This window comes from Pristiophorus japonicus, chromosome 19 (genome assembly GCF_044704955.1).
Source record: "Pristiophorus japonicus isolate sPriJap1 chromosome 19, sPriJap1.hap1, whole genome shotgun sequence".
Classification (NCBI taxonomy): Eukaryota; Metazoa; Chordata; class Chondrichthyes; family Pristiophoridae; genus Pristiophorus; species Pristiophorus japonicus.
Genome location: NC_091995.1, coordinates 14,621,075 through 14,643,570, shown reverse-complemented (window position 1 = coordinate 14,643,570; position 22,496 = coordinate 14,621,075). Strand labels below are relative to the sequence as shown.

Genomic DNA, 22,496 nt, shown 5'->3' with positions numbered 1-22,496 from the left:
TTAATTAGCAATCTCGTTGTGCGAGGGCCCTTGGGGAAGAGTGACCATAATATGGTGGAATTTTGCATTAGGATGGAGAATGAAACAGTTAATTCAGAGACCATGGTCCAGAACTTAAAGAAGGGTAACTTTGAAGGTATGAGGCGTGAATTGGCTAGGATAGATTGGCGAATGATACTGAAGGGGTTGACTGTGGATGGGCAATGGCAGACATTTAGAGACCGCATGGATGAACTACAACAATTGTACATTCCTGTTTGTCGTAAAAATAAAAAAGGGAAGGTGGCTCAACCGTGGCTATCAAGGGAAATCAGGGATAGCATTAAAGCCAAGGAAGTGGCATACAAATTGGCCAGAAATAGCAGCGAACCCGGGGACTGGGAGAAATTTAGAACTCAGCAGAGGAGGACAAAGGGTTTGATTAGGGCAGGGAAAATGGAGTACGAGAAGAAGCTTGCAGGGAACATTAAGACGGATTGCAAAAGTTTCTATAGATATGTGAAGAGAAAAAGGTTAGTAAAGACAAACGTAGGTCCCCTGCAGTCAGAATCAGGGGAAGTCATAACGGGGAACAAAGAAATGGCGGACCAATTGAACAAGTACTTTGGTTCGGTATTCACTGAGGAGGACACAAACAACCTTCCGGATATAAAAGGGGTCGGAGGGTCTAGTAAGGAGGAGGAACTGAGGGAAATCCTTATTAGTCGGGAAATTGTGTTGGGGAAACTGATGGGATTGAAGGCCGATAAATCACCAGGGCCTGATGGACTGCATCCCAGAGTACTTAAGGAGGTGGCCTTGGAAAAACTGGATGCATTGACAGTCATTTTCCAACATTCCATTGACTCTGGATCAGTTCCTATGGAGTGGAGGGTAGCCAATGTAACCCCACTTTTTAAAAAAGAAGGGAGAGAGAAAACAGGGAATTACAGACCGGTCAGCCTGACATCGGTAGTGGGTAAAATGATGGAATCAATTATTAAGGATGTCATAGCAGTGCATTTGGAAAGAGGTAATATGATAGGTCCAAGTCAGCATGGATTTGTGAAAGGGAAATCATGCTTGACAAATCTTCTGGAATTTTTTGAGGATGTTTCCAGTAGAGTGGACAAGGGAGAACCAGTTGATGTGGTATATTTGGACTTTCAGAAGGCTTTCGACAAGGTCCCACACAAGAGATTAATGTGCAAAGTTAAAGCACATGGGATTGGGGGTAGTGTGCTGACATGGATTGAGAACTGGTTGTCAGACAGGAAGCAAAGAGTAGGAGTAAATGGGGACTTTTCAGAATGGCAGGCAGTGACTAGTGGGGTACCGCAAGGTTCTGTGCTGGGGCCCCAGCTGTTTAAACTGTACATTAATGATTTAGACGAGGGGATTAAATGTAGTATCTCCAAATTTGCGGATGACACTAAGTTGGGTGGCAGTGTGAGCTGCAAGGAGGATTCTATGAGGCTGCAGAGCGACTTGGATAGGTTAGGTGAGTGGGCAAATGCATGGCAGATGAAGTATAATGTGGATAAATGTGAGGTTATCCACTTTGGTGGTAAAAACAGAGACACAGACTATTATCTGAATGGTGACAGATTAGGAAAAGGGGAGGTGCAAAGATACCTGGGTGTCATGGTACATCAGTCATTGAAGGTTGGCATGCAGGTACAGCAGGCGGTTAAGAAAGCAAATGGCATGTTGGCCTTCATAGCGAGGGGATTTGAGTACAAGGGCAGGGAGGTGTTGCTACAATTGTACAGGGCCTTGGTGAGGCCACACCTGGAGTATTGTGTACAGTTTTGGTCTCCTAACCTGAGGAAGGACATTCTTGCTATTGAGGGAGTGCAGCGAAGGTTCACCAGACTGATTCCCGGGATGGCGGGACTGACCTATCAAGAAAGACTGGATCAACTGGGCTTGTATTCACTGGAGTTCAGAAGAATGAGAGGGGACCTCATAGAAACGTTTAAAATTCTGACGGGGTTAGACAGGTTAGATGCAGGAAGAATGTTCCCAATGTTGGGGAAGTCCAGAACCAGGGGACATAGTCTAAGGATAAGGGGGAAGCCATTTAGGACCGAGATGAGGAGGAATTTCTTCACCCAGAGAGTGGTGAACCTGTGGAATTCTCTACCACAGAAAGTTGTTGAGACCAATTCACTAAATATATTCAAAAAGGAGTTAGATGAAGTCCTTACTACTAGGGGAATCAAGGGGTATGGTGAGAAAGCAGGAATGGGGTACTGAAGTTGCATGTTCAGCCATGAACTCATTGAATGGCGGTGCAGGCTAGAAGGGCCGAATGGCCTACTCCTGCACCTAATTTCTATGTTTCTATGTTTCTACTACAAAAAAAAACAATTAAATCACACCCACAACAGTTTTTTTTCCTGATGTCTTTTGGCCGCCAGTTTGTTTGTTCAGCGGAAGGACTGTTACTTATGTAAACACTGTCACACAAATGAATTGATAGATACCAACATGGCGACAGCCTTGGAGTTTGCTAATATCAATTGCATTAAACAGGGCCTACTAGATAGGAGCACAAACCATCCTTGATTTCAACCCCCAACCCATCCGCCCAGGGTATTAAAGCCAGTTGTTGCCCTACCCACTGCCTCATGGTTACCGTCAGCTTAAAACACTCATTAGACTTAAAGATCCACTTAAAGAAAGCTTGCAGACTGGGCAGTTAAGTGGCAAATGAACTTCAACGTAGATATATGTGAGGTGGGTGACGCACTTTGGGAGGAAAAATGGCAGCATCTTGGAATATAAGAAACTGAATGGGGTCAAATGATAAAGGGATCGAGTGATGCTGGTGAAAACAATCATTAAAAGCAGCATTGCAGGTCAGCAAAGCAGTTTAAAATGCTGATTTATTTCTAGGGGTATAGAACTCAAAAGTAGTGAAGTTCTGTTAACCTTGTAAGGGACCCTGTGCACAGTCCTGCTCTCCATACTATAAAAAGGACATAGAAGCACTGGAGAAAGTACAAGAAAGATTTACAAGGATGGTACCAGAACTGCAATATTACAGCAATCGGGAAAACCTGAACAGGTTGGGGCTTTTTTCTTTAGAAATGAGAAGTCTTAGAGGTGACCTAATAGGGGTCTTTAAAATTATGAATGGGTTGGACAGAGTCAATGTGGAGAGAACGTTTCCACTTGTGGGAGAATCCAAAACTAGGGGCCATCAATGCAGGACAGTTACTAATAAATCCAATAGGGGAATAAGGAGAAATCTCTTTCCTCCGAGAGTGGTTAGAATGTGGAACTCGCTACCACAGGAAGTGGCTTTGATGCGTTCAAAAGGAAACTAGACAAGTGTTTGAGAGGAAAGGGGATGGACTGATGTGCTGGTGGGCTATCAGGCTGCTGGACTGGGAGAGGACTGTTGGTGGAGTTTAAACCCCAGCAACAGACTTGCTGGGCCGAATGGCCTGTTTCTGTGCTGAACATTCTATGGGCCCGAAATTGATGGCCTTGCTCAAGCCCACTGCCGCCGCCGTTCCTCTTGAAGGTCCGCCCAGTGCCACTTTTGATTTGGGCTGGAGCGGGCGGGAGGGGAGAACCGGCAGGAAGTGCCCGCGGACGGCCGAGTGGTGCAACTGACCTCCCGCCCGCTGAGATGCCATATTGATGCGGTCGGGAGTCGGCGGCAGAACGGAGGTGGGCCGCTGGCTGGAGGCTGGTCTGTCTCCGCCCCCCCCACCCCCCGACGATGAGTATGAAGACCTGAAAAAAAAACATTTTTACATTTTTTTTTTTCCCCCACAGCGACTTAGCTGGTCGAGGTGCCCTGAAGGTGTTCCGATGGATTTTTTTCCCCCGATTTTAATTTGTATGTCTTCGCCCCTCCGTCTTGGGCGGCAAGCGCCTTTGCCGCCGCGAATGAGAGCTCCCGCCGGCTGCCATCACTCATTTGCTGCCCGCCGCCCTTTGAACGGCCTTTTCGATGAAAATCCCACCCAAAGTACTGTTGGGTACCTCGGCGGTCGGGGGCCTTCTCCAATTTCGGGCCCTATGTATGTAACGAAGATCACCCTGCCCAAGTGATGCACGGTGCGTGGTGCGTTTAACAAGTCGCCATTATGATGTGTTTGTTTCTGTCTCTTTAGGTTACATTGTTATGTCCAGGATCATCCCTGCCACTCAGTATGCAAGTGCGTTCCTGCTGATACTCACTGGTGTGGCCTGTCTCCGAGGTAGGAGAGCTTTAAGTCTGACTTCTCACCAGTAAATCTCCTTGTTCCTTTTCCAGGACCTCAGCGCTGTGTAACTCCTTACCTCCCCCAGTCTTTCCTTCCCTCCTGCCATCTACAGCTCGCTAACACCCAAGCTTGGTGGAACCGAATCAACCTGTCTAACGAGAGTACGGTAGCGTAGTGGTTATGTTACTGGACTAGTAATCCAGTGGCCTGGATTAATACTCTGAAGACGTGCATTCAGATGCCACCACGGCAACTGGGGGAATTTAAATTCAGTTCATTAAATAAATCTGGAATAAAAGGCTAGTATCCGTAATGGTGACCATGAAACTACCGGATTGTCATAAAAATCCACCTGGTTCACTAATGTCCTTCAGGGAAGGAAATCTGCCGTCCTTACCCCGGTCTGGCCTATATGTGACTCCAGACCCACAGCGATGTGGTTGACTCTTAACTGCCCTCTGAAATGGCAAGCGGGCCAATCAGTTGTCCGACAAAGTCAACACTGTGGGCCTTCACCACGCAGACTGCAGCGGTTCAAGAAGGCGACTCACCACCACCTTCTCCAGGGCAATTAGGGATGGGCAATAAATGCTGGGCCTTGCCAGCGATGCCCACGTGAATGAATGAAAAAAAAAATTGCCTAATTTTTCTCTCTCTTTCTCCTATGGGACTCTGCTTTCAGAATCATAGGATAGTAGAGCTCAGAAGGAGGCCATTCAGCCCTTCGTGCCTGTGCCCGCTCTTTCACCTGGGTTTCTCGATTTAAAAGAGAAATGTGATGGAAGGCGGGGACAGAAAGTGTACGGGAAGAAAATGCGGGTTAAAATTGGCTCCCGGTCCGACCATGCCGCGATTTAAAAAATTCTCATTCCTGCTTTCAGATCCCTCCATGGTTTCGCCCCTCCCTATTTCTGTAATCTCCTCCGGCTGTACAACCCCCCCCCCCCTCCCCGAGATCTCGGCGCTCCCCCAGTCTGGCCTCTTTCACATAACCCGATTTTAATCGCTCCACCATTGGTGGCCGTGCCTTCTGTTGCCTGGGCCCTAAGCTCTGGAAATCGCTTCCTAAACCTCTCCCCCTCTTTACCCCTCTTTCCTCCTTTAAGATGCTCCTGAAAACCTACCTCTTTGCTCAAGCCTTTTTAGTCACTTGTCCCAATAACACCTTACGTGGCTGGGTGTCAAATTTTTGTCTGATTAATGCTTCTGTGAAGTGCCTTGGGATATTTTGCCGTGTTAAAAGGGCTATATGTTGTTGGTCGTTGTAACAGTTGACGTTTGCTGCTTGCTAGGCATGGGGCGATGGACCAATCCTGAGTACGTGCAGTTTATCACCATTTTGGAGGAAACCAAGAGAAATAATACACCGGAAAACAAGGTAGGGTGTTGAGCACACGTCGAAGCAGCAGATGTTCCCAGCACTGTTGGTCACGGTGTAAAACACGAGTGTTGCCCCTGCTTTGTACAACTGTGTTGCGAAACTGTGCTGCCTTTGCATAGAACTTGGAAGCAGAGAAGATTTCGGGAAGATTTGATAGAGGTGTTCAAAATCACGAGGGGCCTGGACATAGTAGATAGAGAGAAACTGCTCCCTTTGGCAGAAGGGTCGAGAACCAGAGGGGACAGATTTAAGGCGATTGACAAAAGAACCAAAGGCAGAACCAAAAAGAGAGAAATTTTTTACGCAGCAAGTGGTTATGATCTGGAATGCACTGCCTGAAAGGGTGGTGGAGGCAGACTCGATCTTATCTTTCAAAAGGGAGTTGGATAAGTATCTGAAGGAAAATAATTTGTAGGGCTATGGGGAAAGGGCAGGGGAGGGGGACTATCTGAGAGTCGATACAGGCCCTCGATGAGCCTAGCGGCCGCCTTCTGTGCTATAACCATTCTTTGATTCTGAAACAGCACAGAAACAGGCCATTCAGCCCAACTGGTTGATGCTAACGCACGAGCCTCCTCCACACGTTACTTCATCTCCACCCTATTGGCATATCCTTTTATTCCTTACTCCCTCATGTACATAACAACATAACAAGTAAGAGGCCGTATGGCCCCTCGAGCCTGCTCTGCCATTCAATAAGATCAAGGCCGATCTTTCACCTCAATTCCACCTTCCTGCACTATCCCCATATCCCTTGATTCTCTTAGTATTCAAAAATCTATCGATCTGTCTTGAATATACTCAACGACTGAGCCTCCACAGCCCTCTGGGGTAGAGAATTCCAAAGATTCACAACCCTCTGAGTGAAGAAATTTCTCCTCATCTCAGTCCTAAATGGCCAACCCCTTGTCCTGAGATTGTGCTTCCTGGTTCTCGACTTTCCAGCCAAGGGAAACAGGCTCTCAGCATTTACCCTGTCAAGCCCTTTAATAATTTTATACGTTTCGATGAGATCCCCTCTCATTCTTCTAAACTCCAGAAATTATCAGCCCATTCTACTCAGTCTCTCCTCATGCGATCCCTTCCATGCCAGGAATCAATCTAGTGAACCTTCGTTGCACCCCCGCTAAGGAAAGTATATCCTTGATTTAATCAAAGTTGCCAACATGTTAAGGGGAACTGATCGGGTAGATAGTGCGAAACTATTTCTGTTGGTTGGAGAGTCTAGGACTAGGGGACATAGTCTAAAAATTAGAGCCAGACCTGTCGGGAGTGAAATTAGGAAACACTTCTCCAAACAAAGAGTGGTGGAAGTTTAGAACTCTCTTCCGCAAAGGGCAATTGATGCGAGGTCAATTGATAATTTTAAATCTGAGATTGATAGATTTTTGTTAACCAAAGGTATTAAGGGATATGGGCCAAAGGCGAGTATATGGAGTTAGGTCCCAGATCAGCCATGATCTCATTGAATGGTGGGACAGGCTCGAGGGGCTCAGTGGCCTCCTCCTGTTCCTATTTCTTATGTTCTTATGTTCTCCTGTTCCAATGTTCCTGTTTCCTTCCTTAGGTAAGGAGACCAAAACTGTAAGCTTTCTTCCCTTTTAATGCACCTTTGCTGTTCGTCTCACCCATTCCTTGTGGTAACAAGTTCCACCACCTTCTTTGTTTCTTTGCAGAGAAAGTTGGCCAATTACAGCTTTGACTTTGCTCATTGGCCTGAAGACTTCACCTGGAACGAGGTCAGCAGCCAGTAAGTGAAAGGAAGAACTTGCATTTATATAGCGCCTTTTACGACCTCGGGACGTCCCAAAACGCTTTACAACCAAAAGATGTACTTTTTTTTGAAGTGTAGTCACCGTCCTAATGTAGGGAAACCCAGCATCATTTTGGGCACAGCAAGATCCCACAAACAGCACTGTGATAATGATCAGATCATTTGGGTTTTTTTTTAAGTGATGTTGGTTGAGGAATAAATATTGGCCACAGCTCCTCGTGCTCTTCTTCGAAATAGTGGCTGTGGGATCTTTTACGTCCACCGGCACGAACACGATGGGCTGAATAGCCTCCTCTGTGTCATAACTTTGCTATGATTCTATGAGAGGGCAGATGGGGGTGCCACAGTTTAACGTCTCGTCCGAAAGTGGCATCCATCTGTTGCAGTGCAGCTTTACAAATGTGCTGGAGAAGCACTTTTGGCGGGTTAGTTGGCAAACCCATTGTTCACCGTGCTGTCACTCTTGGCTACACTTGGGCTTCTGTGACCCCCGGGTTAGGGGGCGTGGCAAAGGTTGTCGCTCCCGACTGATGTCCGATGATTGCTGGTGGAGAGTACATGTTGGTTAAACAAGGACTCCGCTGTAATGATGGCCCCTCTTTTGAGGACAGGTTGCATAGACTAGGCTTCTATTCCCTCGAGTATCGAAGATTCAGGGGTGATCTAATTGTGGTTAAGGCGATTAAAGGAGTTAATAGGGTAGATTAAGAGAAACCATTTCCTCTGGTGGGACGAGTCCAGAACAAGGGAGAATAACCTTAAAATTAGAGCTAGAGCAAAATGAAAGGCTTACATTTATATAGTGCCTTTCATGACCTCAGAACATCCCAAAGCGCTTTACAGCCAATGAGGTACTTTTGAAGTATAGTCACCGTTGTAATGTAGGAAACATGGCAGCCAATTTATGCACAGCAAGTTCCCACGGATAGCAATGTGATGATGACCAGAAAATCTGTTTTTGGTTATGTTGATTGAGGGATAAATATCGGCCAGGATGCCAGGTTAACTCCCCTGCCCTTCTTTGAAATAGAATGGTAGCATAGTGGTTATGTTACTGGGCTAGTAATTCAGAGGCTTGGACTAATGATCCAGAGACATGAGTTCAAATCCCACCACGGCAGTTCTGGAATTTAAATTCAATTAAAAATAAATCTGGAATTAAAAAACCCGTATTAGTAATGGTTACCATGAAACGACAGGATTGTCGGAAAAACCCATCTGGTTCACTAATGTCCTTTAGGGAAGGAAATCTGCCGTCCTTGCCCTGGTCTGGTCTCTCTGACTCTGTGGTTGACTCTTAGCTGCCCTTCTGAAATGGCCTAGCCAGCAACTCTGTTGTATTCAAGAACCATCACCTTCTCGAGGGCAATTGGGGACGGGCAATAAATGCTGGCTTTGCCAGCGACGTCCACATCCCGTGAATGAATTTAAAAAAAAAAATAGTGCCATGGGAACTTTTACTTCCACCTGCGAGGGCAAGACAGGGCCTCGGTTTAACGTCTCATCCGAAAGGTTCTTCAGAGCTGGTGTCAGGAAGCACTTCTTCACCCAAAGGGAAGTGCAAATCTGGAAAACTCTCGCCAAAAAATGCTGTTGAGGCTGATAATGTAAAAACTGAGGTTGATGACTATTGAGAGGTGACGGTATGAAGCGATGTGGAGTTGAGATACAGGTCAGCCATGATCTCACTGAGGGGCGGAATGGCCTCCTGCTCCTGTGTACGCTAACCTGAAGCCAATTGTACTCGAGCGCCCGCTGACTTCCCGCATTCTTCACCTTCCAGGAAGGACCGTCAATTGACGAAGGTTTCCAAGGCCGGCGTTCCGCTCCTGAAGCCAGAGCACAAGTACGGAGGGACGAACGGCTTTTTCGGACTGCTGACGAGATTCCCGTGCCAGATTATTGGGTAAGCTCGCCGCTGCGCAACGAGAGCGTTTGCTTTTTAAACGTAGAATTACATTGATCCAGAATTTGCGTTTAGAGGCTCCGAAGGTACCTGGTGGTCCTGGAGTTTCGGAGGCTTGCGGTCCTAGCCTCTCCACGAAAGCATTCGTAGAGGCACAAGTATCTCCGGAGCGTAAGGGTTTCGAATGCTGGGATCACGTGGGACGCCCTAACCTAACCTATCAGATTATGGGGATCCCCATTCATACTTATGAGAGTTCCATATATACGTATGAATGGGAATACCCCCAAAAATACAAACACAGAAAATAACCCCAAAAAATAACCATCACATATTTCAAATTAATTAACAAATGGAATTTCATTATGTCTTTAAAACTAACATTTAAATATTTGGAAAAATAAATGTACGTATTTTAAAGGGTCTAAAAATAAACTTACCTTATTTAACAGGATTTTGAATGTTTAAATTATTTTTTTAAATGTACTTTTCTGTACTTACTCCTTTCTCCTGCTTTTATCAGTCATAAAAATTTGAAGGACATTCGCTGAGCAGGCATTGGACAAATAGCCCAACTCTCCGCCCGCGGAGGCCCTTTGCGTTCGGATGCGGTGGATCTGTCAAGAGATTTCTTGACCGATCGCAAGTTGCGGGTTTGGGCGCATGCGCTTCGTAGACCTAGAAACATAGAAAATAGGTGCAGGAGTAGGCCAGTTGGCCCTTCTAGCCTGCACCGCCATTCAATGAGTTCATGGCTGAACATGCAACTTCAGTACCCCCTTCCTGCTTTCCCGCCATACCTCTTGATCCCCCTAGTAGTAAGGGCTTCATCTAACTCCCTTTTGAATATATTTAGTGAATTGGCCTCAACAACTTTCTGTGGTAGAGAATTCCACCTAAACCCGAGGTGTGCGTACCTTGTACGTGCCCGTGGGGAGCGCGAATTCAGGACCATTGAATTTTGCAGCACAGAAACAGGCCATTTGGGCCCACCAGTGAATGCCGAAGTTTCTGCTCCATACAAGTCTCCTCCCACCCCTACTTTATCTCGCCCTAGTCATGTGTATTAAACTACCATCAATAATACCTCAGCTTCGTTCAAAATTTAAAAAAAAAATTAAGAGCTGAAAGCTGGGCCCCTATTAGAACGTTAAGTCGAACATGGTTCTCAACCCGCAGCCTTCAGTGAGTGTTTCACAGCCCGGCTTTGGTTACACGGTTGGTTAAGAGTATTTCCCTCAAGATCACAATCCTCTTGTCGCCCACTCCTCATTCACCGTTTGTCGTCCAAATTCTTTGCGGTATTTCTTTCAAGCGGAAAGTTTATTCGGGTTTGGCTGTCTGGTGGGGGGACCTGGCTGCGATGTCCCCCTGGGTCGAATAGACTTTCCGCGCTCGCCATCCGTGCTCGCTCGTGAAGAAGAGCCATTGGGTACGTTAATGAAGTACGGATGGTGCTCCAGGAAGATCCGGTGCCTGCACAACTGGGTGGGAGGTGCTGGGGACAAGCGGGAGAACTGGTGCAGGCGTGGGACAACTTCGAACCGCAAACACGCAGCCGTTCATTCGGGAAGAGGATGCCTGAGCTGCTGGCCCGAGCCACGCGCGCTATCTTCTCATTGCCTTTGGTACCCCAAGACTCGACTGTGCAACGTTCTCCTGGGTGGCCTCCCACCTACCACGCTCTGTAAACCTGAGCTCATCCAAAACTCGGCTGCTTGTGTCCTAACTCGCACCAAGTCCCGCTCACCCATCACCCCTGTGTGACCTGCATTGGCTCCCGGTTAAGCATCGTCTCGATTTCAAAATTCTCATCCTTGTGTTTAAAACCCTCCAAGTCCTCGTCCCTCCCTATCTCTGTAATCTCCTCCAGTGCCCCTCCCCCCACCCTGAGATGTCTGCGCTCCTCTAATTCTGACCTCTTGAGTATCTCTGATTATAATCGCTCAATCACTGGCATCGGCCCTTAAGCTCTGGAATTCCCTCCCTAAACCCCTCTGCCTTGCTCTCCTCCTTGAAGATGCTCCTCTTTGACCAAGCTTTTGGTCACCTGTGCTAACATCTCGCTAAGGCGCGATATAAATGTTGTTGTTGTTACCACTGAGCCACTTCTCCAAGATCTTGGTGCCGTGATCAAAATTTGATACGTTGGTTTCTCCTTCGAGGTGAAATCATCCAATAATGCGGAGCGCTGGACCTCGTGCTGTGACATCACCGGAAATGAATCATCACAAATATCAGTTTGGCTCCATTGGCCGCCCGTGTGCCTGGGTGGTCTCCTGTCACTGCAAACCATTTCTCCCTGTCGACTCTGTCAAAACCCCTCCTTACTTTGAACAACTCGATTAAATCTCCCCCTTAACCTTCTCTGCTCTAAGGAAAACAATCCCAGCTGTTGCATGGCATTACATTGAGTCCACAGTTGGTGTTGATACTCCCCACGAGCCTCCTCCAACTCTACTCTATCTCGCCCTATCAACACACCTTTCCATTCCTTACTTCCACATGTACTTATCTGGCTTCCCCTTAAATGCATCTGTGCTATTTGCCTCAACCACTCCCTGTGGTAGCGAGTTCCGTGTTCTCACGCCCTCTGGGTAAAAAAGTTTCTCTTTAATTCCTTATTGGATTTGTTAGTGACTGTCTTATATGGCCCTTAGTTCTTGTCTCTCCCTACAAGTGGAAACATAAGAACATAAGAAATAGGAGCAGGAGAAGGATTTGGTCCCTCGAGCCTGCTCCACCATTCATGGCTGATCTTCTACCTCAACTCCACTTGCCTGCACTATCCCCATATCACTTGATTCCCTAAATATCCAAAAATCTATCGATCTCTGTTTTGAAATATGCTCAACGACTGAGCTTCCACAGCCCTCTGAGGTAGAGAATTCCAAAAATTCATAACCCTCTGTGAAGAAATTTCTCCTCAACTCAGCCCTCAATGGCCGACCCCTTATTCTGAGACTGTGACCCCTGGTTCTGGGCTCCCCATCTTGTGCACGTCTACTCTCATCGAATCCTTTCATTAATTTAAAGACCTCTATCAGGTCCCCCTCAGCCGTCTCTTTTCTAGGGAAAAGTGACCCAGCCTGTTCAGTCTTTCCTGATAGTTGTACCATGTCAGTTCTGGTATCAAACTAAAATAAAACCTCCCTCAGTGGGTAGATATCACATCGGGCAAGGGTCATTTTAATGCGGCAGCAAGTTTTACACCACGGGAACCTATGCAGGGAGACAGAGGGAAATAAAATGGGGCAGAAACAAAAGATAGAAAGGAGAACAGTAAAAGCGAAGGGCAGAGAAACCCAAGGCAAAAATCAAAAAGGGCCGCATTACAGCAAAATTCTAAAGGGACAAAGAGTGCTAAAAAAACAAGCCTGAAGGCTCTGTGCCTCAATGCGAGGACTATTCATAATAAGGTGGATGAATTAACTGCACAGGCAGCTATTAATGATTATGATATAATTGGGATGACGGAGACATGGCTCCAGGGTGACTAAGGCTGGGAACTCAACATGCAGGGGGTATTCAACATTCAGGAAGGATAGACAGAAAGGAAAAGGAGGCGGGGTAGCGTTGTTGGTTAAAGAGGAAATTAACGCAGTAGTAAGAAAGGACATTAGCTTCCATGATGTGGAATCTGTGGCCCCAAGTTTCCACATGATTTGCTCCTGATTTTTAAGAGCAACTGGTGTAGAACGGAGTATCTTACAAATTGGAATTCTCCACATTTAGTTTGCTCCAGTTCTCGTCAGTTAGAACAGTTTCACTTTGGAACAGAATTTTTTTTTCAAAAGGGGGCGTGTCCGGCCACTTACGCCTGATTTCAAAGTTTCGTGAGTGAAAACTTACTCCAAACTAACTTAGAATGGAGTAAGTGAAGATTTTTGTATGCTCGAAAAAACCTTGTCTACACTTTAGAAAATCAGGCGTAGGTTACAAATTAGGCGTAGGGAACGAGGTGGGGGGGGAAGGGAAGTCATTCAATTCTACAATCAATCCTTAGTTATACTTAATACAAATATTATACAAATAAATCCAACCTGAATAAAAATTTATAAGCAAAGAAAAGATTAAATAAACCATGTTCCTACCTGTGTGAAAGTGCTTCAGGCAGGCCTTTTATGTTGGAGACAGGCAGCGGTGTGGCGTCAGTGTCTCGACAGCAGCGGCAGCAAGCTTCGAGCTGAGCTGCAGTGCTTGAGGCAGGCCTTCATTCTCTTCGTGGCTGGCCGCGAAGAAGCAGCACCAGACGGACCGAGACCATTCGGCCATGAGATAGCAGCGGCGTCAGTGGCTGGCCGGCAGCCGAAGAATCAGCAGCGGACCGACGTGAGGCCATTTGGCCATAGGATATCAGCGGCGTCAGTGGCTGGCCGGCAGCCGAAGAATCAACACCTGACACACGCAGCTCTTTATGGTGCTTGAGGCCATTCGGCCACGCTTTTGGGGCGGCGTCAGTGGCTCGACTGCAGCCGAAGATACAGCAGCAGCATTCGAGCTGTGAGGGGGACTGAGGCCATTTGGACATGGAGAGGCAGCCACATCGACAGTTTTATATTTAAATTTGCAGAATGGGTGCTGCATTGTCAATACTACGTATTATGCAATGGTTTGCCATCAATTCACTGCATAGGAGAGAATTGATTAGAGCTCACCGCACCAGGAACGTCGTAGCCCGTAGGTTGATGGGCAGGAGACCTTACCCACGTCGACAATATCGAACCAGGCGCTCGTACCTGGACATGAGCGAGGCTGATTGTGTGAAAAGGCTGCGTTTTTGCAGAGAAGTTGTCACTGAGATCTGTGATATGGTGAGAGCAGATTTGCAGCCCAGAAGCAGAAGGACAACTGCCTTGTCTGTTGAAGTGAAGGTAACAGCTGCACTTTCTTTCTATGCCTCGGGATCGTTTCAGGCTACAACTGGAGATGTGTGCGCCATCTCTCAACGTGCAATACGTGCCTGCGTTTACCAGGTCACGGCTGCACTTTATGCGCGAAGGAATGACTTCATCAATTTCCCAATGACCGCACAAGCGATCCATGAGAGGACTGCGGGCTTCTTCAGGATTGCCGGCTTCCCAAAGGTACAGGGCTGCATTGATTGTACCCACATAGCCTTGCGAGCACCTGTGGAGGATTCTGAGCAGTACCGAAATAGGAAAGGTTTCCACTCTATCAATGTGCAGCTCGTGTGTGACGACAAGCAGCGCATCATGTCAGTCGATGCGAGATACCCTGGCAACACCCACGATGCGTTCATCCTACGCGACAGCGTTCTATCTGACATGTTTGAGCAGCAGCCAGAAGGGCAGAGCTGGCTACTGGGAGACAAAGGGTACGGCCTGACCACCTGGCTCATGACGCCCATACGCGTGACACAGACAGAAGCTGACCGTCAATACAACATGGCGCACATTGCGACACGCAGCATCATTGAGAGGACCATTGGCACATTGAAACAGCGATTCCGATGCCTGGACCATTCCGGAGGACAGTTGCAATACTCTCCTCAGATTGTCGGTCACTTCACTGTTGTGTGCTGCATGCTTCATAACTTAGCCATCATGAGGCAGCAGGAGCTGGTAGTGGAACCCGAAGACCGACGTGAGGGTCCAGTGCATGATAGTATTACGGAAGACCAGGATGTGGATGATAACGACAATCAGGAAAGCATGCAAGTGTCTGATGCCGAAGCACGAGGTCGAAGGAGGGCCGTCCGTCGTGCCCCTGTAACGATTGCTCGAGACTTGCGCCAGCAGCTCATCCGTGAATGCTTCAACTACTGATGCCTGAGGGCTCTGCGACCACTTTTGCGCATGGACATGTTTATTCTTTGCAGTTGTTCCTACGTTGTGTTGTGTTAATGGAACATGAAACAGTTTTAATGAAAAAATATTTTATTGAAAAGTTAACGTCACTCTAATAAAATATTTGTTGTATCAAACTATACTTTTTAATATGACTCTTGAAGATCACTTAAAAACTTTAAGATCACTTATAAACTTGTAAAGTTACAAAAGTTACAAAACACTTTCTATGTGAAAAATTTTACACTCTTAAGATCACTTACACTTCAGGATCACTTTTTAGGTGCAAAATTAAATAAGATACAAAAAAATGTGAGAGCATTTACACTAAGATCACTTAAAAACCATAAGATCCCTTATAAGTTGTAAAGTTACAAAACTTACAAAACAATTTCAATTTGAAAAACGCTACTACAGCTACATCAAGAACAAGAACAAAAGCAGCAAAGAAAGGCTGCAACCATGTCTCATCCACATCTCAGTGAATGTTCACTTCCTCATGGGGTTGTCATTTGATTGGCTGGGCTGTGTGCCCTTATTGCAGCAGCTACCTCAACCAGGCCCACCCTGATGGCCTATGCCGACATTTGCATGCCCTCCCTGACGGCCTGTGCCGTCGATTGCACTCCCTCAGACATTCCCTCCCTAAGTTCCCGTGTCATTACTGCTATTTCTCCCGTCAGGACCGTCAACTCTTCACCTACTGCATTGACGCCACCGATGAGTGATCGGGTAAGCTCATTGGTCTCCATACCCAATGCCACAACCTGAGTCGCATCTGTTGCACACTGCATCCCAGGAGAGCGTGTCTCCGATCTCCTTCTCCTCTGCCTGGGTCTGTCTTGTGGCACCACTACACTGGGAGGCGCGGGCACGGACGGTGGGATGCTCGGTGTTGCAAGCGGCACCACTGCACAGGGAGGCACAGGCTGGGACTGTGGGACGCTCTGTGTTCCAGACGGCTGAACTGGAGGGAGAGGCTCGGGCTGGAATAGTGGGATGCTCTGTGTTGCAGACGGCTGAACTGGAGGGAGAGGCTCGGGCTGGAATGGTGGGATGCTCTGTGTTGCAGACGGCAGAACTAGAGGGAGAGGCTCGGGCTGGAACGGTAGAACGCTCGGTGTTCCAGACGACAGCACTCGAGTGCGAGCCGTGGGCTGGGATGTTGGACGAATGGGTGTAAACTGCTCCATGATATCAGCAGCAGCACTGGGACCCGAAGCGTCGGAATCAAAACCATAGTAGGTGGAACCAGAACCTATGCGAGAGGGAGGCGCAGGCTGGGACGGTAGTGCACTGACTGTAGAATGCTGCATTATACCAGCAGCACCACTGGGACCCGCAACATCGGAAGCGAAACCATGGAAGGTGGAACCAAGACCTATGCTAGGGGTTGAAACTCTGATGCCCCTTGATGGGAGCTCATAAACATTAAATTGGAAGCTCTCCCCTGCAGACATTTCAGTCATCGCTGCCATCATCCAGTCTGGATCGTCCGCAGCTGGTTGTACTGGTTCTTGTTCTGTACCCTCAGGGTTAGCAGCAGCGTCATCGTCATCGTCATCGTCGTCATGATGTTCTGCACAATACATCAGAACAGTCAGATGTTTCACAGCAAGGGAGGGGGCCGGGTGGGTGGCATGAGTCCTCTCACACATAGCAGGCCAGGCAGCAGGTTGATTTAAAGGGCCATGATGCATTTTCAGGACTTACCCTCTTCCTCGCGCGCGGGCCCAGCTTGTGCTGTACCGATTGCTTTTCTCCATGTACGACTCATCATAGCAGCTACCCTCTGTTCCAAGGGTGTCAGTGGATGCAGATTGGACGTGCCTCCTCCTGTCCGAGTTGCCTCCCTTTTGTTGTGGGCCAATTTCTTCTGCAAAGAGTAAAATATAACTTTTTACAGAGTGTGTCAGTCTGCAAGGTGGGACATACAGATAGTCACGTTACAATTACGATTAAATTAAAAATGGGAAATATTACTTGCACTAACTACTTGACCAAGGTCGTGCCATTTCTTTTTACACTGACTTCCAGATCTCCTGGTATGCACCACTGCGCAATAATCTTCTGCAACTTGGTTCCAGCGTTTCTTCTTTTCTTTTGGTGGCACTTTTATGCGACCTCTGTTGCTGGTATCTAGCTCCTGCCATCTCTGCTCAATTACGTTGACTAATATCTCCAGTTCCTCATGCAAGAAATTCTTTGTTCTTGGTGGACGTTGATCCATTGCAAAGTTGAATTGGCACTCTTATTTCTCCAAACACACAGTCCTTAATTTGCAGGCAACGGTTCTGCAAGTTTAGCAGTGAAAAGCTGAACTCACTGATTTCAGCAGGTGATTTATTCAGCAGTGCTGCTAAAAGCACTCCCTCACACACAGAAATATCAAAAAAAATTAAATTACAAGCCTTTGCAGGGGTCCAAGAAACCAATCTTCATTTTTTCTGCAGTATTTTTAAAAATGGCCGAGTGCCAATGTTTGTGTGAGACTGCGTGCGCGCACGCTCCAACGCGCACGCGCAGGGTTGCCGGCACCACGAAGGCTAATTTAAATTGTACCCGCCCCCTGCTACATAGAAAATCGGCACGAGTGTTAGGCTCCGCCCCCTGCTGCGAAGAGCGCGCCGCGCCAAGCAGACATCGAGCTCCAAGGAGCTCGAGAATATCGGACTTTTTTTTAGGCGCAGTTTTCGGCGCGATAAACAGGCGCCCAGCTCGGAAGTGCGCCTTTTTCGCCGCGGCACGAAACTTGGGGCCTGTATGGGTAGAACTGCGGAATACCAAAGGGCAGAAAACACTAGTGGGAGTAAACAGTAGTAGTGAGATTGGGGACAGCATCAAACAAGAAATTAGGGATGCGTGCAATAAAGGTACAGCAGTTATCATGGACGACTTTAATCTACATATAGATTAGGCTAACCAAGATGGTAGCAATGCGGTGGAGGAGGATTTCCTGGAGTGTATTAGGGATGGCTTTCTAGACCAATATGTCGAGGAATCAACTGGAGAGCTGGCCATCCTAGACTGGGTGTTGTGTAATGAGAGAGAACTAATTAGCAATCTTGTTGTGCGAGGCCCCCTGGCCATAATATGGTAGAATTCTTTATTAAGATAGAGAGTGACAGTGTTATTTCAGAGACTAGGGTCCTGAACTTAAGGAAAGGTAACTTCGATGGTATGAGATGTGAATTGGCTAGGATAGACTGGCAAATGATACTTAAAGGGTAAACAGTGGAGAGGCAATGGCAGACATTTATAGATTACATGGATGAACTTCAACAATTATACATCCCTGTCTGGAGTAAAACTAAAACGGGGAAGGTAGCTCAACTGTGGCTAACAAGGGAAATTAGGGACAGTGTTAAATCCAAGGAAGAGGCATATAAATTGGCCAGAAAAAGCAGCAAACCTGAGGACTGGGAGAAATTTAGAATTAAGCAGAGGAGGACAAAGGGTTTAATTAGGAGGGGGAAAACAGAGTATGAGAGTAAGCTTGCAGGGAACATAAAAACTGACTGTAAAAGCTTCTATAGATATGTGAAGAGAAAAAGATTAGTGAAGACCAATGTAGATCCTTTGCAGTCAGAATCAGGTGAATTTATAGTGGGGAACAAAGAAATGGCAGATCAATTTGAACAAATACTTTGGATCTGTCTTCACTAAGGAAGTCACAAATAATCTTCCGGAAATACTAGGGGTTCGAGGGTCTAGCGAAAAGGAGGAACTGAAGGAAATCTTTATTAGTCAGGAAATTGTGTTAGGGAAGTGGATGGGATTGAAGGTCGATAAATCCCCAGGCCTGATAGGCTGCATCCCAGAGTACTTAAGGAAGTGGCCCTATAAATAGTGGATGCATTGGTGATCATTTTCCAACATTCTATTGATTCTGGATCTATCCCTATGGACTGGAGGGTAGCTAATGTCACACGACTTTTTTAAAAAGGAGGGAGAGAGAAAATAGGGAATTATAGACCGGTTAACCTGACATCGGTGGTGGAGAAAATGTTGGAATCAATTATTAAAGATGAAATAGCAGCACATTTGGAAAGCAGTGACAGGATCGGTCCAAGTCAGCATGGATTTATGAAAGGGAAATCATGCTTGACAAATCTCCTAGAATTTTTTGAGGATGTAACTAGTAGAGTGGACAAGGGAGAACCAGTGGATGTGGTGTATTTGGACTTTCAAAAGGCTTTTGACAAGATCCCACACAAGAGATTAGTGTGCAAAATTAAAGCACATGGTTTTGGGGGTAATGTACTGACGTGGATAGAGAACTGGTTGGCAGACAAGAAGCAGAGAATCAGAATAAACAGGTCCTTTTCAGAATGGCAGGCAGTGACAAGTGGGGTGCAGTGTTGGGACCCCAGCTATTTACAATATACATCAATGATTTAGATGAAGGAATTGAATGTAATATCTCCAAGTTTGCATATGACACTAAGCTGGGTGGCGGTGTGCGCTGTGAGGAAGATGCTGAGAGGCTGCAGGGTGACTTGGACAGGTTAGGTGAGTTGGCAAATGCATGGCAGATGCAGTATAATGTGGATAAATGTGAGTTATCCACTTTGGTGGCAAAAACAGGAAGACAGAATATTATCTCAATGGTGACAGATTAGGAAAAGGGGAGGCGCAACGAGACCTGGGTGTCATGGTACATCAGTCATTGAAGTTTGGCATGCAGGTACAGCAGGCGGTCAAGAAGGCAAATGGCATGTTGGCCTTCATAGCTAGGGGATTTGAGTATAGGAGCAAGGAGGTCTTACTGCAGTCGTACAGGGCCTTGGTGAGGCTTCACCTGGAATATTGTGTTCAGTTTTGGTCTCCTAACCTGAGGAAGGACGTTCTTGCTATTGAGGGAGTACAGCGAAGGTTCACCAGATTGATTTCCGGGATGGCAGGACTGACATATGAGGAGAGACTGGATCAACTGGGCTTGTATCCACTGGAGTTTAGAAGAAGGGAGAGGGGATCTCATAGAAACATATAAAATTCTGACGGGATTGGACAGGTTAGAGGCAGGAAGAATGTTGCCGTTGCTGGGGAGTTCCATAACCAGGGGTCACAGTCTAAGAATAAGAGGTAAGCCATTTAGGACCGAGATGAGGAGAAACTTCTTCACTCAGAGTGGTTAACCTGTGGAAAGTTATTGAGGCCAGTTCGTTAGATATATTCGAAAGGGTGTTAGATATGGCCCTTACGGCCAAGGGGTATGGCGAGAAAGCAGGAAAGGGGTACTGAGGTTGAATGATCAGCCATGATCTTATTGAATGGCGGTGCAGGCTCGAAGGGCCGAATGGCCTACTCCTGCACCTAATTTCTATGTTTCTATGTCTTGATTACCTTTACCATTTGTTGAAATCGGGCGGCCGAGTCAAGATTCGTGTGTTGTTCACCCGGCAATTTAAAACAGTTCTGAAACTTTTTTGGTGAAAGGCACCCTTTATCAAATGGATTAGAATTCACGGACCCCCCCCCCATCTAATTTATAATACGATACAATACTCATGATATGAAAGTGCTGCATGTAAAGAGTGCTTCAGTAATGTTTTTAAGAAAGCAGGTATTTATTCATACCAGTGAGGTGGGAGTGCTTGCTTCTCACTGCAGAGTCTGTCTGTCCTTGGTGTGATGTTTGATCATTTATTTAAAGCTGTGCCTGCTGTTCACTTCCCTACTTGTTACATTCATTTTAAGTAAAATCATCTGCGAATTTTAATTACAAACCTTTTTTTAAAAAAAAAAATAGGTTATATATAATTTGAAATTGGAAAAAGCCTCAATTTTAATTCAGTGCTAAAGAAGTGAAATTAAAAAGAATTCCAGACGAAAACAAAACCTCCCAAAACATGCAGCTGCCTGAGTAATTGGGATCGCCCGCTTCACACTCGCCTGCTGACGTCCACGTCAAGCAAACTTTTTCTTTTCGCGATCAGGGTGTTCGCAGCGGGTCGGGAACCCATCCTCGCATTTCCAGCGCTCAGCTAGCCCACACTCCAACCAGTTACACTCGAACCTGATTTAAAAAATCCCCCCATCCCTTGGTGTGGTAGTTACCCACTGAGCCATTTGGTGGAGGTTTTGTTGTGTTTGAAATCCAAGTGTTTTTGTGTGTCGCTCTTTTTAACTCTTTCTTGTCTGTTCTGACCAGGATGATTAGTACAGTCGAGAGAGAGAGAGAGCACTGATCAATCACCCAGCCAGGACCGTCCCCCCCCCCCCAGTATCAGCCCATGTAGAGAGGATGTTTCCCCTCGTGGAGGAATCTAGAGCTAGGGGGCATAGTTTCAGAAAAAGGGGTCGCCCATTTAAAATTGAGATGAGGAGGAATTTCTTCTCTCAGGGTCATGAATCTTTGGAATTCTCTACCCCAGTGGAGGCTGGGTCACTGAATATACTTAAGGTGGAGATAGATAGATTTTTGAACGATGAAGGAGTGAAGGGTTTTGGGAAGCGGGCAGGGAAGTGGAGTTGAGGTCAAGATCACATCAACCATGATCTTATTGAATGGCGGAGCAGGCTCGAGGGGCCAAATGACCGACTCCTGCTCTTATTTCTTATTAATCGAGCCTCTGTTTTTTTTGTTGCAGCTATTTAATGGCCAACTCCTTTGGCCGACGGATGCTGTACCCGGGATCGGTCTGCCTGCTACAGAAAGCCATCATGCCCATGTTGCTGCAGGGACAGGCACGTCTGATGGAAGAGGTAGGATTGATCATTCTGCGGCTGCCCGGACAGTGTAAAGATGTTGCAAGAGCAGGGTGGGGGTTACAGTCGTGTGGCGGGTTTGTTACTGGATCAATAATCCAGGGTAGATAACACTCTCGCCTCTGGGTCAGAAGGTTGTGGGCTCAAGTCCTACTCCAGAGATCAGAGCGCAAAATCTAGTCTGACACTCCTGTGCAGTACTGAGGGAGCGCTGCACCATCGGAGGAGCCACCTTTAGGATGAGACGTTAAACTGAGGCTCCGACTGTCCCCTCAGGTGGGCATAAAGGTCCTATTTCGAAGAGCAGGGGAGTTCTTTCCTGGTGTTCTGGGCCAATATTTATCCCTCATCCAACATCAATATAAAAAAAAACAAATCAGACTATCTGGTAATTATCACATTGCTGGTTGTGGGAGCTTCCTGTGCACAAATTGGCATTTCCTACATTACAAGACTGACTACAGTACAAAAAGTACCATTGACAGCACCTCCCAAACCCGCGACTCCTGCCACCCAGAAGGGCAAGGGCAGCAGGCGCATGGGAACACCACCACCTCCACGTTCCCCTCCAAGTCATGCACACACCATCCTGATTTGGAAAAATATCAGTTGTTCCTTCATCGTCGCTGGGTCAAAGTCTTGGAACTCCTTCCCTAACAGCACTGTGGGAGCACCTTCACCACACGGACTGCAGCGGTTCCAGAAGACG

The 22,496-nt window shown here is 46.8% G+C and overlaps 1 protein-coding gene across 1 annotated transcript in view; it reads left to right on the top strand.

The window, feature by feature from the left end:
- abhd16a (abhydrolase domain containing 16A, phospholipase) overlaps nt 1-22,496 on the top strand; it is an 85,791-nt gene that overhangs the window by 23,637 nt on the left and 39,658 nt on the right. Inside the window, exons 4-8 of the mRNA XM_070861288.1 lie at nt 4,113-4,199; nt 5,498-5,583; nt 7,263-7,336; nt 9,144-9,266; nt 21,670-21,784. Of these exons, the coding sequence (XP_070717389.1) occupies nt 4,113-4,199; nt 5,498-5,583; nt 7,263-7,336; nt 9,144-9,266; nt 21,670-21,784 (485 nt within the window). The remainder of the gene's footprint in view (nt 1-4,112; nt 4,200-5,497; nt 5,584-7,262; nt 7,337-9,143; nt 9,267-21,669; nt 21,785-22,496) is intronic.